The sequence below is a fragment of the Vulpes vulpes genome, chromosome 5 (assembly GCF_048418805.1).
Source record: "Vulpes vulpes isolate BD-2025 chromosome 5, VulVul3, whole genome shotgun sequence".
Taxonomy (NCBI): Eukaryota; Metazoa; Chordata; class Mammalia; order Carnivora; family Canidae; genus Vulpes; species Vulpes vulpes.
The window spans coordinates 13,941,868-13,957,906 of NC_132784.1; the positions used below are offsets into that span (position 1 = coordinate 13,941,868).

At 34.4% G+C, this 16,039-nt stretch overlaps 1 protein-coding gene across 6 annotated transcripts in view; it reads right to left on the minus strand.

The window, feature by feature from the left end:
• DPP10 (dipeptidyl peptidase like 10) overlaps positions 1–16,039 on the minus strand; it is a 1,540,096-nt gene that overhangs the window by 420,272 nt on the left and 1,103,785 nt on the right. For all 6 annotated transcript variants that reach the window (XM_072757585.1, XM_072757584.1, XM_026015550.2 and 3 more), the window contains one exon: positions 501–596. In XM_072757585.1, coding sequence (XP_072613686.1) covers positions 501–596 — 96 coding nt within the window. The remainder of the gene's footprint in view (positions 1–500; positions 597–16,039) is intronic.

Here is a 16,039-nt window from a genome sequence, read left to right on the forward strand (position 1 = left end):
CCAGAAAAGGACAAAGTGCAGTATATTTCCATGCCACATCTAAGTATTTCAACTTTGCAAAGATCCTTCCTACTTTGTAGCACTGGAGCTTAAAAAGAAAAGCCAAAAAGAGAAAAGAAAATGCATCTGATTGCCTAATTTGAAGCACTTGCTTATATAGGCTCTCAAAATCTATACTTCCACAGCAAGAAGAATTATCCAGAGAAATGTTAAGATTTAACCCATGCTTAAAGCCACATAATTGGTGATCGTGAAGAATAGCAGAGATAGAACAGTATGTCTAATACTTGGAGAATAATTTGATTGATGATCTATCTTAGGAATTAGTTTTATCTCACAAGAGCCAAGATATTAATTTCTGATTAAATAGTGTATTGCTACACGTAATTGTTGAAGCACAATGTCAATTAAAATACTAACTAATAAATATCATTATTTGCTTTAATTTTAATTACATGGAACTCAAAATAAATATAGCACACACAAATTCATGCACATACCATTGATCCATCGAGCTTCGGGGTCGTGAAGCACAAAATCTCTCCTGAAGAGGTCTTCTAAAGACAATCTAGTTTCTGATGAATTTGTAAGTTCATCTAAAATAAAATAAATCTGAGATTAGGCACTTATCTCATGTTAGTTTTTAAAACTAATGAGTTATAAAATTTGGAATGTTTTCTTTCAAAGTTATGTTAACTAGAAAACAATACAGTTATCTTCATATGGTCTTTGACATTTGAAGCTTTTTGCTTCATGAATTTTTTCAAGGTATTAAGCTATTTGAAATACTATAATTGTCTTCATCTAGCACAAATTTAATAGAGCAACCAATTGCTATGGAGCAATATATAATATATAAGCAGTTGAAGAGTTCCTGTTTTGCATTGTACCACACATTTTTCAGGGATTAACCATAATCTAGTCCATTACTTTCTAAAATAACTTTGACATATTCTTCTAATGCTAAATTTGTATTTTTGTTATAAACACTAAAGATAAGAGAGTTGAAGATCCTTATATAAATGATAAAGAAAACTTCCCAACTCAGAAGTAAGTTCACCAAATAAACAGAGTGAATACCAAGTTCCAGCAAACAATTACCACCAAACAAATACTAAATAGATTTAGGAGTTAAGTATAAGAATTCAAATAATACAAATCCAGAATATTAATAAAAAGCAGACATTTATATATGTCCCTGGCATAAAAATTAGTTGCACTCCCCTTTTAAACTCAAGAATCTAGGAAGTGTAAGATACTATGGTTAAGTACCAAAATCAGGCATAACAAACATGCTTTTGATACAAGAGGCTATAGAATATTAGCAGTATTTCATTTTTTTTTCAATGGCACTTTTTATTTACTGTATAAATTCACCTTTGTTACCTCTCAGTGCTGACCTTCACTTCGGTTGGAAATAAAATGTCAAAGATATATACTAACCTCATTAGATATTGTTTTTTAAAAGTTCAGCACTTATTGCAGTGGGAGCTTTGTTTCTTCCAGCCAAAAAGCTGGGGTAAAGAATTAATAATTTCAAATGCAATTTCCTTTCACATGAATCAACCACATATTTAACACACAAAATAACTGCTAAGAAACACCTGGAAATTTTTTTTTTTACTAATGGCGATAATAAGAACTGTATGATCCCAAGGCTAGTATTGGACATTGTGATTACATATAATTTTCAAAACAAAATGCTCCATTTGATAGTCTGTCACATCAGAATATGAACTTTCTTTATTCATTCATCAAATACTGGACCTTTAGTTTTCAAAATTTTAAATGAAATATTGTAAGTTGCTGGAGACCTTTCTATGATCTATCCTGAGGGTTTCACACTTGCAAAGCAAGAAAGAATATGCCAAATGTCAGAATGAAGATGCAGAGTATTGTAGAAGTTCAAAGAAAGGAAGAGAAGTATCTTGCAAAAGGCATCAGAGAAGGTCTCAGTTATAAATAAAATGACCAACTCTCATCCATTGCTGGAGTGAATGCAAAGTGCCATAGCAACTTTGGAAGACAGTTAAGTGATTAATCACAATACTAAATATAAAATCCAGCATTTGTGCTTTGTGGCATTTACCCAAATGAGTTGGAAACCTATATCCACATATATGAACATTTATAGCAGCTTTATCCATAACTGTCAAAACTTGGAAAAAACCAACGTGTCCCTCAGGAGGTGAATCAATAAAAAAACTGTGATATATCCAGATGATGGACTATCATGTAGTGATAAAAAATAAACTATCAGGGCAACCCGGGTGGCTCAACGGTTTAGTGCCACCTTTGGTCCAGGGCCTGATCCTGGAGACCTGGGATCAAGTCCTACGTCAGGCTCCCTGCATGGAGCCTGCTTCTCCCTCTGCCTGTGTCTCTGCCCCTCTCTCTCTCTCTCTCTCTCTCTCTCTCTCTCTCTCTCTCTGTCTCTCATGAATAAGTAAATAAAATTTTTAGAAAAAAAAAAAGAACTATCAAGGATGAAAACACATGGAGGAAACTCAAATACCTGTTCCTAGGTAAAAGAAGACAATTTGAAAAATCTATACATTATGTGATTCCAACTATGTCATATTCTGAAAAAGGCAAACTATGAAGACTCTAAACATATCTGTGGTTGCCAGGGATTGTGGACAGTGTGGGGGAGGGGGAGGAAGAACGGATGGGTGGAGTGCAGAGATTGTCTAGAGCAATAAAACCACACTGTATGATCTATAATGGTGGATACAAGTCATCATACATTTGTCTAAACCAGGGCACCTGGGTGGCTCAGTCGGTTAAGCACCCTATTTTGGATTTCACTTCAGGTCATGATTTTAGGGTTGCAAGATCGATCCCTACATCAGGCTCCACATTCAGCACTGAGTCTGCTTGAGATTATTCCCCCCATCCCTCTGCTCCTCCCACTGCACTCTCTCTCAAATAAATAAATAAAATCTTAAAAAAAGAAACCCTATATATATATACATATATATACACACACATATATACACACACACCTATTTTTCTTTAAGATTCTTTTTGTTTCTAAATAAATTCCACATATTTTATCTACTGTATCTTTTATGATATAGATGCTTACACATATTTTATTACTACATCTTTTATAATACAAATATAGATATAGATGTTAATATAAAAAATACCTTATAAGGCAAGTACACATACCAAATAATCTTATTTTCAAATAATATTTCAAATTCAAATGATATTTCAAACATGTTTTCAATGCCTTTATATAGGCATTAAAATCATATTTCAACCTACCAAATGGAGAATCTTATTAAAATTGACTACATATGCATAGTAAATTTGAAAACTTTAACCACTTTGTAATATTGAAGCTTTTCATTCAGAACTATTTATACCAGTCACATTTTATGTACATTTATAATATCACATCTTTTATTTTTCGTATAGATCCTTTACTTTTCCTATTAGATTTAATCCTTCTTGTATACAGTTTATCATTACCTTGAACAGAATATTTCTCATTCTTATTTCAATATTAAATATTACATATATATGTGTAAGTTATTTGCAGTTTCACATGCAGTGTGAGGTATTTGTTGTGAAAAGAGAGAAAATCCTTTACATATTTCATCCAGTTTCTCTTAAGTACATACAACACCTTGCATAATCAATATCACAAAAAGGAATTAATATTTATACACTCAGTTATTTAGATTTTAATTTTACAGGTACTCATTTGTGCATGTATATGGGAGTATGTTTGGTTCTATGCAATTTTATCATATATGACCAGCACCAGTCAAGGTAGAGAAGAGTTCTATCCTGGTGATAGGGACTTTTATTATAGCCTCCCTCTGCAATCACTAGAAAACATTAATCTACTTTCCATCTCTGTTATTTTGTTATTTCAAGAACACTATGTAAAAACAAAACAAAACAAAAAGAACACTATGTAAAAAGGATAATACAATATGCAACCTTTGGAAATGGGCGTTTTTCACTCAACATCACTCTGAGATCCACCTTAAGTTGTTGAGTCTATCAATATTCTGTTTCTTTTTTAGTCCTGGGTAATATTACAGGGTATGAATGCACCACAGTTTGTTACACCTTTTATTTGTTGAAGTACATCTGTGTTGTCCTTTGTAGTTTTAAGTTATTATGACTATTGCTTCTATAAGCATTTTTGACAGGCTTTGTTTGAACATAAATTATTCTTTCCTTGGGATAAATGCCAAAGTATGCAACTGCTGAGTCATATGGTAAGTATATGTTTAATTTTGCAAGAAAATGTCAGAGCTTTTTCTGGAGTAGTTCTATCATTTTGCATTTTCAAGAGCAATATATAAATGATCACGTTCTCTGCATTCTTGCCACAATTTGTTTTGTGTGTGTGTGTGTGTGTGCGCGTGTGTTTTAATTTAGCTATTCTGATATCAATGTCCTGATATACCATTGTGGTTATAATTTACATTTCCCTAATAACTAATAGGAGACTATTTCCCTCATAGTCTCCATCTTGTCTTTTCAAAGGGACTTTTCCAGAGAAAAAGTTTTTTAAATCATTGTGGTCCAGTTTATCAATTTTTTCCTTTTATAAATCATACTTTTGCCATCAAAGCGAAGAATCCTTCACCTATTAGAAGATCCTGAAGATTTTCTATGTGTTTTTCTAACAGGATCATAGTTTTATAATTTACATTTTGAGGCATTTTGAAGTACTTTTTATATGTGGTTTAAAGATTAGTTTGAGATTCATATCTTATTTAAGTGTTATTCTACTACATGCCCAATTGCTCCAGCATCATTTGTTAAAAAGCATTTAGTTCATATTAGTGAATTATTCCATTATGTTGGATGTCAAAAACAATGTTGAAAAATAACGGTGCTAATGACACACCTATCCTTTTCTTTTACAATGGCACCATCTTTAATATTTCATTATACGATAATATATTTTTTCTAGAATTTGGGTAAGGAATGTCTATCATTTGTAAGCAATATTTTTTTTACTCCTATGTCAGAATTTTTATTTGAAATTATTACTATATCATAATGCAATTCCAGATTCTCTCATGTGAACGTATTTTTCCTCCTTTAATATACTAATATAAAAACTATATAAATGAGACTTCCTATTTCTGGTCAACTTCTATCTTTATAACCAAGCCCAATTGGTCAGGTGAATTATTATTATTGTATACTCTTAGATTAATATGCAAAAATATTTACTTAAATATTTATATCTGTGTTGATGAAAAAAATGACACAATCTATTGTTTTTTTCAATTTGTATCATACTCATCACTAGTTATTTTAATATTACAATATATTAAATGTATTTTAACTTTTCCTGTGACCTGTAGTAACTTATTTAAAAAAAAAGAATTTTTCTTTTAATTTAATTGTACCTGGAATTGATTTTAAAGTCAACTCATCAAAGTAATTCAAATTATTGTATTTAATCTTCCTTTCAAGCAATAATCAGATTGTGTATGTGTGTGATTCTGATTTCTTTGGTTTCAATCATTACTGAGAGAATGAGCTATATACTTCATTCCTATCTTCTTTCCTTTTTCCATTTTTTTTTCATTCTTTTCTTTAAATTTACCTTAGCCACTGAGCACTATCCCTGAGGTCTCCTGAATTTTTCGGTCCTGTAATAAAGACTTCTGCCTACATAGAATGAATAAATAAGCTTCTCATTTAATACCCTCCCAAGTTGGCTTCCATCCTCTATCTCCTGTCTCTTCAAATCTCTTCATAATCTTTTGGGGGTGCTTATCCTTTGCAATTAATCTTCCATTTTCAAAAATGCCTTCCAAACCATATTGGGTACTAGTATTTTCACTCCACAGGGGAAAAAGCCCCAGCAAGGTTAAATGTGACAAAGATTAGGTGGGTAGTAACAGGCAAGACTGAGGCTGGAACCTCTACCTCTCTGAATTGCTCTTCTGTCTCTCAAAATAAGTTTTCTCTCCTCATCTTCTTTAAGACTATACCAATTACATCTTCTTAAGAAAAACAATGTACAGTTCTATAAACATCATTTTAAGAATATTCTTACTCTCTTTTAGCCACAAGAACCCTTCCCCAAATTGAAATTTGGCTATTCAGCATACCCTCTCCAGACCTTATTAGCATTTCTTTCTGGCCCAACTTGACCAAAAAAATACCATTGTCATTGCCCTTTTCTTTTCTCAGAGTGATGTCACAGCACTCACTAAGAAGTAGAGCTATTTGTATGTTTTCTACAAGGAAATTACCTGAAACATGTCAGCAAAATTCCAAATTAAACCTCTGTTCACTGCTGGGTGCTATTTCATGTCACCACTTCAGGAGCATTCCCCATCACATCCACCAGCAAACATTTATAACATACTTTAGAACCTAATTACATAGAAACTTAATTTATATTAGAATCATCTGGAGAAATCTTTTTTTTTAAAGATTTCATTTATTTATTCACGAGAGATACACACACACAGAGGCAGAGACACAGGCAGAGAGAGAGAAGCAGGCCCCATGCAGGAGCCTGATGTGGGACTCAATTCTGGGTCTCCAGGATCAGGCCCTGGGCTGAAGGTGGCACTAAACTGCTGAGCCACCCAGGCTACCCAAATCTTTTATTTTTAATCTGGAGAAATCTTATTTGATACATTTTTAACAATTTTCTCTGTATTTTAACATGAAGGCTTTACTTGACAATAAAGAATCATGGACACCATTCATTCATCCCAAATCATTTACATTGAACACAAAAAAGGTATATCAAAGAGAATTGGTAACAGAATGTGAATAATTTTTAGAGATGACCCCCTCACGTAAAGTGCCTTTATTATAAATCTTCATAAGAGGACGCATTCCTGGAATGCCACAAACTACCAAAACTGGAACAGGAAGAAATAGAAAACCTGAACAGGCCAATAACCAGGGAGGAAATTGAAGCAGTCATCAAAAACCTCCCAAGACACAAGAGTCCAGGGCCAGATGGCTTCCCAGGGGAATTCTATCAAACGTTTAAAGAAGAAACCATACCTATTCTACTAAAGCTGTTTCGAAAGATAGAAAGAGATGGAGTACTTCCAAATTCGTTCTATGAGGCCAGCATCACCTTAATTCCAAAACCAGACAAAGACCCCACCAAAAAGGAGAATTACAGACCAATATCCCTGATGAACATGGATGCAAAAATTCTCAGCAAGATACTAGCCAATAGGATCCAACAATATATTAAGAAAATTATTCACCATGACCAAGTAGGATTTATCCCCGGGACACAAGGCTGGTTCAACACTTGTAAAACAATCAATGTGATTTGTCATATCAACAAGAGAAAAACCAAGAACCATATGATCCACTCATTAGATGCAGAGAAAGCATTTGACAAAATACAGCATCCATTCCTGATCAAAACTCCAGAGTGTAGGGATAGAAGGAACATTCCTCGACATCTTAAAAGCCATCTACGAAAAGCCCACAGCAAATATTCTCAATGGGGAAGCACTGGGAGCCTTTCCCCTAAGATCAGGAACAAGACAGGGATGTCCACTCTCACCACTGCTATTCAACATAGTACTGGAAGTCCTCGCCTCAGCAATCAGACAACAGAAAGACATTAAAATTGGCAAAGAAGAAGTCAAACTCTCCCTCTTCGCTGATGACATGGTACTCTACATAGAAAACCCAAAAGCCTCCACCCCAAGATCGCTAGAACTCATACAGCAATTTGGTAGCGTGGCAGGATACAAAATCAATGCCTAGAAATCAATGGCATTTCTATACACTAACAATGAGACTAAAGAAAGAGAAATTAAGGAGTCAATCCCATTTACAATTGCACCCAAAAGCATAAGATACCTAGGAATAAACCTAACCAAGGAAGTAAAGGATCTATACCCTAAAAACTATAGAACACTTCTGAAAGAAATTGAGGAAGACACAAAGAAAAGGGAAAATATTCCATGCTCATGGATTGGCAGAATTAATATTGTGAAAATGTCAATGTTACCCCAGGTAATTTACACATTTAATGCAATCCCTATCAAAATACCATGGACTTTCTTCAGAGAGTTAGAACAAATTATTTTAAGATTTGTGTGGAATCAGAAAAGACCCCGAATAGCCAGGGGAATTTTAAAAAAGAAAACCATATCTGGGGGCATCACAATGCCAGATTTCAGGTTGTACTACAAAGCTGTGGTCATCAAGACAGTGTGGTACTGGCACAAAAATAGACACATAGATCAATGGTACAGAATAGAGAACCCAGAAGTGGACCCTGAACTTTATGGTCAACTAATATTCGATAAAGGAGGAAAGACTATCCACTGGAAGACAGTCTCTTCAATAAATGGTGCTGGGAAAATTGGACATCCACATGCAGAAGAATGAAACTAGACCACTCTCTTGCACCATACACAAAGATAAACTCAAAATGGATGAGAGATCTAAATGTGAGACAAGATTCCATCAAAATCCTAGAGGAGAACACAGGCAACACCTTTTTGAACTTGGCCACAGTAACTTCTTGCAAGATACATCCACGAAGGCAAAAGAAACAAAAGTAAAAATGAACTATTGGGACTTCATCAAGATAAGAAGCTTTTGCAGCACAGCAAAGGATACAGTCAACAAAACTAAAAGACAACCTACAGAATGGGAGAAGATATTTGCAAATGACATATCAGATAAAGGGCTAGTTTCCAAGATCTATAAAGAACTTCTTAAACTCAACACCAAAGAAACAAACAATCCAATCATGAAATGGGCAAAAGACATGAAGAGAAATCTCACAGAGGAAGACATAGACATGGTCAACATGCACATGAGAAAATGCTCTGCATCACTTGCCATCACGGAAATACAAATCAAAACCACAATGAGATCCCACTTCACACCAGTGAGAATGGGGAAAATTAACAAGGCAGGAAACCACAAATGTTGGAGAGGATGCGGAGAAAAGGGAACCCTCTTACACTGTTGGTGGGAATGTGAACTGGTGCAGCCACTCTGGAAAACTGTGTGGAGGTTCCTCAATGAGTTAAAAATAGACCTGCCCTACGACCCAGCAATTGGACTGTTGGGGATTTACCCCAAAGATTCAGATGCAATGAATGCCGGGACACCTGCACCCCGATGTTTCTATCAGTGATGTCCACAATAGCCAAACTGTGGAAGGAGCCTCAGTGTCCATCGACAGATGAATGGATAAAGAAGATGGGGTTTATGTATACAATGGAATATTCCTCAGCCATTAGAAACGACAAATACCCACCATTTGCTTCAACGTGGATGGGACTGGAGGGTATTATGCTGAGTGAAGTAAGTCAATCGGAGAAGGACAAACATTATATGTTCTCATTCATTTGGAGAATATAAATAATAGTGAAAGGGAATATAAGGGAAGGGAGAAGAAATGTGTGGGAAATATCAGAAAGGGAGACAGAACATAAAGACTCCTAACTCTGGGAAACGAACTAGGGGTGGTGGAAGGGGAGGAGGGCGGGGGGTGAGGGTGAAAGGGTGACGGGCACTGAGGGGGGCACTTGACGGGATAAGCACTGGATGTTATTCTGTATGTTGGGAAACTGAACACTAATAAAAAATTAATTTATTAAAAAAAATTAAAGGAAGAACGAAAAAAAAACAAAAAAAAATCTTCATAATAGGAAATTCTGAAACACTACCTATTTCCTAATATAGCAAAATAATACTTAGACTTAATATCCAACCTCTTTTGGAGTGCCCATCTAGGTAGCTCAGTTGGTTACACCCCCAATCTTGGTTGGCCCTTCGCTCCCTCTCTAAAATAAGATAAAATAAATAAAAAGCAGTTTAAAAAATAAAAAAAAAATAGATATAGAAATCTTGTGATTTTTCCCCCTGCTTCAATAATATGTGCTTTCATTCTTAAAATTTACATTATGAACTATAAAATTCTTTAACTGGTAATTAACAAATCTTTATTCATTTCCTAGGTGATAAATTAAGAAACAAAGAGAATTTGGGATTGTGTATCTGATCTCAAATGACATAAATGTTGACATTTGGTCTGTTGTAAGTGTTTCAGCATCCCAGTTAAAGAAAAGGATGGGGGAAAATGATGGAAAATAAGAAGGGAACTAATGCTTCAGCTGTTAGATAATAAAAACTTTATGGTCTGTTGACTGGTTAGGAAATATACAAACAACAAATATTTTGCATAGGTCTGGAATTTATCCATGACTATTATACAAAAAGGGGTGGCAGGGGTGTTATCATTTCAATGAATTTTAAAAACTCACCAATGTTTAAAATGGAAATATGCTACAAGAGTAGTCTACAGTGACACTAAATGTAGAAAATGAGAACAATCTGTAAAATTAGACAGAGATTTAAACATTGCAGTTGGAAATGGAGGTGGTGGTATGGTGGCTATTGGAAGAGAAAAGAGAATCACATGAACAGAAAGGGGAAACAGTTTTGTACTTCTTGCGGGAAATTCTAAGTACCTGATTAGATATTTCTTATTAGTGTGTTAACAGGAAATTATTTCCAATAGGATTTAAATTAAAAGAAATATTTCTGAACCTGCGATGTAAGAGTAAACTAGATACAAAGTAACACAATTAGTTTCTATAAAGAGAAACCAAGAACTGAAAGTCATAAATTAGTTTTTCTTCGGTTCAATACTAAAGCATTTTCTTTTTTCTTCTAAGATTATGCAGTCAACTTATTTCAAAAGGCCATTTAAAAGCAAGATTGGATTTTTGGAAGAAAGCACGCAAATACCAGTAACAGTCTATGATCTTAAAAGACAGACTAGAGCAGAAAAAAAAAAAAAATGAAATGAATTATTTAATGTCAGTTGTAGCACTGAATTCATGTTGCCAAAGCTGAATGTTTTAGCTAAGATTCTGTATTTTGTAACTATTTAATGAATGATTACTCTGTTTCCAATTCTTTTTTTTTTTTAATATACTTGACCTACAATGTTACATAAGTTTCAGATGTATAACTTAGTGACTTGACAGGCTTATGTATTATGCTATGTTCACAGCAAGTGTAGCTACCATCTGTCCCTTTACATCCCTATTACAGTATCATTGACTGTATTCCTTATGCTGTGCTTTTTACTCCTAGGACTTTTTCATACCATAACTAGCGGCCTATTTCTCCCACTCCTCTTTACCTATTTTACCCAACCCCCAACTCCTCTTTTCCCCTATCCTCTTATGATGTTTGTCATATTGTGCATCTCATTAGATTTTTGTGATGCTCTTCATTATTATAACTATAACCATAGGGACCCTTTGCTTAACAAATACCTAGGCTTTTATCAGCAACTATTAGTTATTATAGGTTTTTAGACTTTCACACATGGATATGCACTCACATATATACACACATCAGAGAGGTATCTCATATTTAGTTGCAAAATAACTAGAGACATGTTACCCAATATTTAGTGAAGAATAAGGATTATGAGAGGTGGATATTTTTATAAAGGTGTGGTTGATTGATTTAGAGAAAGCATGAGTAAGCATGAGTATGAGAGGGAAAGGAAAAATAATCTCAAGCAGACTCCACCCCGACTGTGTGGAGCTGGTTGTAGAGCTTGATCTCATAACCCTGAGATCATGATCTGAGCTGAAATCAAGAGTTGGATGCTTAACTGAGCCACCCAGGTGCCCCCCTATTTCTTTTTTAAAATAAATGAGCAAATATATGGAAATCATTAGGCAAAACATTTGGTTCACTTAAAGTTAGTCATTATCATTATTTTGATTAAAACACTAAAATATATGTCAATATGAAGTAGCCTTAAATTTTATAATTTCAGAACCACAAAGAAAAGTTTCTTTTTTTTTATTCTTCTGGACTTTCCTCCTCTTTCATAGTTGTTTCCTTAAGTCAAGATGTTTCAATATGTACATTCTCAGATTTACCCTACCAGAAGCTCAGTATTGAGTTTCTTCCTATAATTAATGGGGGGAAAAAAGGGTAAAATGTAAAATTCATTCAAAAGTCTCTTTTTGGAAGAAGGACAATTGACTATGTTGAATCCATAAGGTCAAAAATATGAATCAACAAATATTAAATTTTTATTCTTTTCAATGAAGGAAACTTCAAGCAGCTTGTCACTTAGTATTGCTGTGAACAACCATTCAGCCATTCATGCAAAAGCACAAAAAGAATTAGTGCATCACATAACATCTGTTTTATAGTCCCAGAAAACTACCTTTGTTCCTTCCGGAATGCTGGGAATTTACTTCTGTGTCTCTTTCTTTGCCTTTTCTTACTCCAATATCTTGTGGCAATATCTAAGTTTCTTGAACAAAGAGGTCAGTTAATTCCTCATCACTTCTTTCACCTAGAACTACTCTTGATTGAGATTAACCCAATATCTTATAAAGTCTACTAATATATACTCTTCTAATTGAATGTATTCCCTAAATCAGATTATCTTCCACTGAACATTTGTTCCTTCTTAAGTGTATTTCTCAAATAGCTTTCACACTGAAACCATATTTTAATTATAAAAAATGCATATTAAAAATAAGCTATGTGAAAAGCTACAAAAATATGACCAAAGCTGTGTCTATACTAAATAGAATTGAACAGGACAGCTGGGAAAAAAGTTATTCTGTATTTATTTATGTACCTCCTTCTTCCCCTTTCCCATACTGCCCCTTTTTCACCATACATGGGGAGAGTTTTTAGGAATTTTATATTGACTATGAAATAATGAAATATGGATTCCATGAAATTTACCTCCAATGATACCTTCATCTTCTCTAAGGTCCTCCCTCCCCCCCCCCCACAGACACAATTATGGACCTATTCTCCCATTCTCTATCCTCAAAGAAGGATAATCAATAATGCTGAGTAATAGACATTGGAGCTAGAAGGTCATATGCAAGTTCTAGTTCAACCCTTAACTAGCATATGCCCAATGACACTATCATTTAGTCTACTTAGGTACCAGTTTTCTCTTGTAGAGAGAAAAGCCTGGACCAAATTATACCATTGCCAGCTATCTTCTAGAAACTCCTATAAGCTCTCTCAGGACAGAAATCAGAAGAGGAAGGACTGGGGTTATGTGGTCAGAACTCCACAGTCAGAACAGCTCTGCTTTAATATATTTTTGGCTTCTCCATATAAAATTATATTGGAAATACTATGAACACACACTGGCATGCACATACACACACATACACACATGATGGCCTATGAAGTAGCTTGCATCTCTAAAATCCCCCTGGTTTCTGTTGTATTTTGTACAAACTTCTCCTTGTTTTCAGCAGACTCTAAGTGCTCATCAAATAAAGAATGTATTTTCAGGTTCTGAAGGACTTATTAAGTTCCACCTCAAACTTGTCATCTCTTGAATAAATAAATCAAGAGCTTTAGGATTTACTCATAGGTTTAATTAGTCAAATTAGTCGATTATTCAAAATGCTAATCATTCTGAAACCTCTTTTTGAGGCCTTTTTCAAATTAACATCTCCTGAATTTGAGTAGAAAAGTTAAATATGAGAACTGTACATGCACAAAGGCTTTTCACATTGTGAGAAAATTATGCAATGATGCAGACACATGTAGGCACACTTTGTAGTTATGTCTTTTTACTTATTTTTTTTTTTTAAACTTAAAGTGCTCTGGTTCTACTTTGAGCCTTTGAGTTCTTCTACAACTTAGTTTAAGTTCCTCCCACCGGTATACCGTTTGTTTCAATTATGTTACCCTGAGCAAATTTTTGTTTCCTACCCTTATTATTCTAAAGCCCAGGTTTGCAGTGTATAGCTCTTGAACAACTATTGAAAACTTTTTTTAACATTTTCTTTTTAAGCAGTCTCTACACCAAACATGGGGCTTGAACTCACAATCCAGAGATTAAGAGTCACATATTCTACCGAATGAGCCAACCAGGTGCACCCCCCCCAAACTCTTCTAGTGAGGCTTTTAAGTAGTGTACCATCAGTGATGTTAACTATGTTTTTGTTTTGTTTTTATGTTGTACAATAAATCCACCAACAATTAGAAAATTAGCATAATGTAGTGAACCAATATTTTGCAAATGGCCAAGGCACAATATTACAGAATCACACATAGGTAAGAGATCTTTTTAAAGTAAAAGGTGGACCTGTTGGTTTTAATGTAGCAAAGTACTGATAGTTCACTGACATATTTTCAGATTCCACATGGCAACTAGTTTGAAAATAAATCACTTGCTAAGTTTATAGGGAGGATTAAGGAAGGACAATTACATGAAAAAGCCATCAAAACACATCTTCCATTTCTAAATACATACAATTATGAGACTATGATTCTTTCATATATATCAACCAAAACAACTTACTACAAAAGAATTAACACAGGAGCACATATGAGAGTTCTGATATCCTCTATTTATCTAAACATTAAATAGATTTGCAAACAATATATAAACTAATGTGGTTTGCACTTCATTTTTCTTTTGAAAAATATCACTATTTTATTACATGTTATGTATATTTACACATATAGTTTTATTATTGTCATTTTAAGTGATTAAGAAACATTTTAGAAAATGTCTTAGAAATTATATTTTAATTTCCAATCCAGTAAATGAGGACAGATACAAATGATATGCCTAAAAACTATTTTTGGGGTTCTCAAAAATCGGTTAGAATATCCTACACTAAGCTCTACTGTATATACATCATTGTGTATTTTATTATTTTTACATTTCAAACTGCTAAATTTATAGTAAGTAATATTCTAGGTCTCTATACATGTGGATTTTATTTTTGACAACATCATCATTTATTTCATCAGATTTGTTTCATCAGATTTAATGATCATACTCGATTATTATTATATTCATTCTCATGAACTTTCAAAAAATACTTCTGTTACATTATCTACTTTTTAATTCAAGAGTGAATAATTGGATAAATCTGTCACTGGTCAGATTTTACTGGAAACCCAGTATGAACTGATTATAAAATATTATGCATGGTATTATAAGCATAGGGAATTGTGTAGATGGTAAAGACATAAATCCTATGCTTGAGATTTCAAATATAATAAAGAATTCATGTTAATCACAGACAGAGGCCAATGCACATGCAAATTACAGCAGCAAAGTTTGTCAGATATCAGAGTAATATCGGGATCCCTGGGTGGCGCAGCGGTTTGGCGCCTGCCTTTGGCCCAGGGCGCGATCCTGGAGACCCGGGATCGAATCCCACGTCAGGCTCCCAGTGCATGGAGCCTGCTTCTCCCTCTGCCTGTGTCTCTGCCTCTCTCTCTCATTGTGTGCCTATCATAAATAAATAAAAATTAAAAAAAAAAAAAGATATCAGAGTAATATCAATGAACATGGAGGCATAGGCAGCTCCAGGAGATGGTTTCTCCACAGAAGCATCAAAAAGCAAGCAAAACTGTCAGAATAAAATTTGTCAGAACTCTGGAAACCAGTCAAAGGTTTACAACAATCTAGCAAACACAGACTCAAGAAAATTGTAACTTAAAAATAGTAGAAAAGCTTTGTGCCACTTTTATTTGCCATTACTCCAATCCCCTCCCTGATCAGTGTTGATCTTCAAGTCAACAGCCTACAATTAAAGAATGGGACCTGGTCCCTGGGCTCTGGAGGAAGCAGAATAGACTTTATCTCAAAAAAAAACTTTTGTTTGCCTTCTCTTTCCTATCTGGGGCTACCAAAAGGACTGTCATGAGGCACTTATTTTTCTTAACACCTGACCCAGAATACTCTGCAAAGAAAATCAGTAGATATTCTGAAAAACATTGCAAGGCAAATGAAACAGCCACTTGGAAAATAAAGGTATAGTAAGGCATAAAATAGAGCACTTAAGCTTGAGATGAAAAGCTGAGGAGAGCTTTTCTTTGAGAAATTAGGCATCCAAAGTGCCTACATATAATACCGGGAAATTCAGAAAACCACATGCATGCCCAGACCAGGTTGCATGTTCAGAAAAGAACTGAGAAAACCCTAAGTTTTCACTTCTAGCTGAACTTCAGGCTTAGTGAAAACAGGAAGTGAAGGCTAGGGCAGTGTTGCCAATTCCCT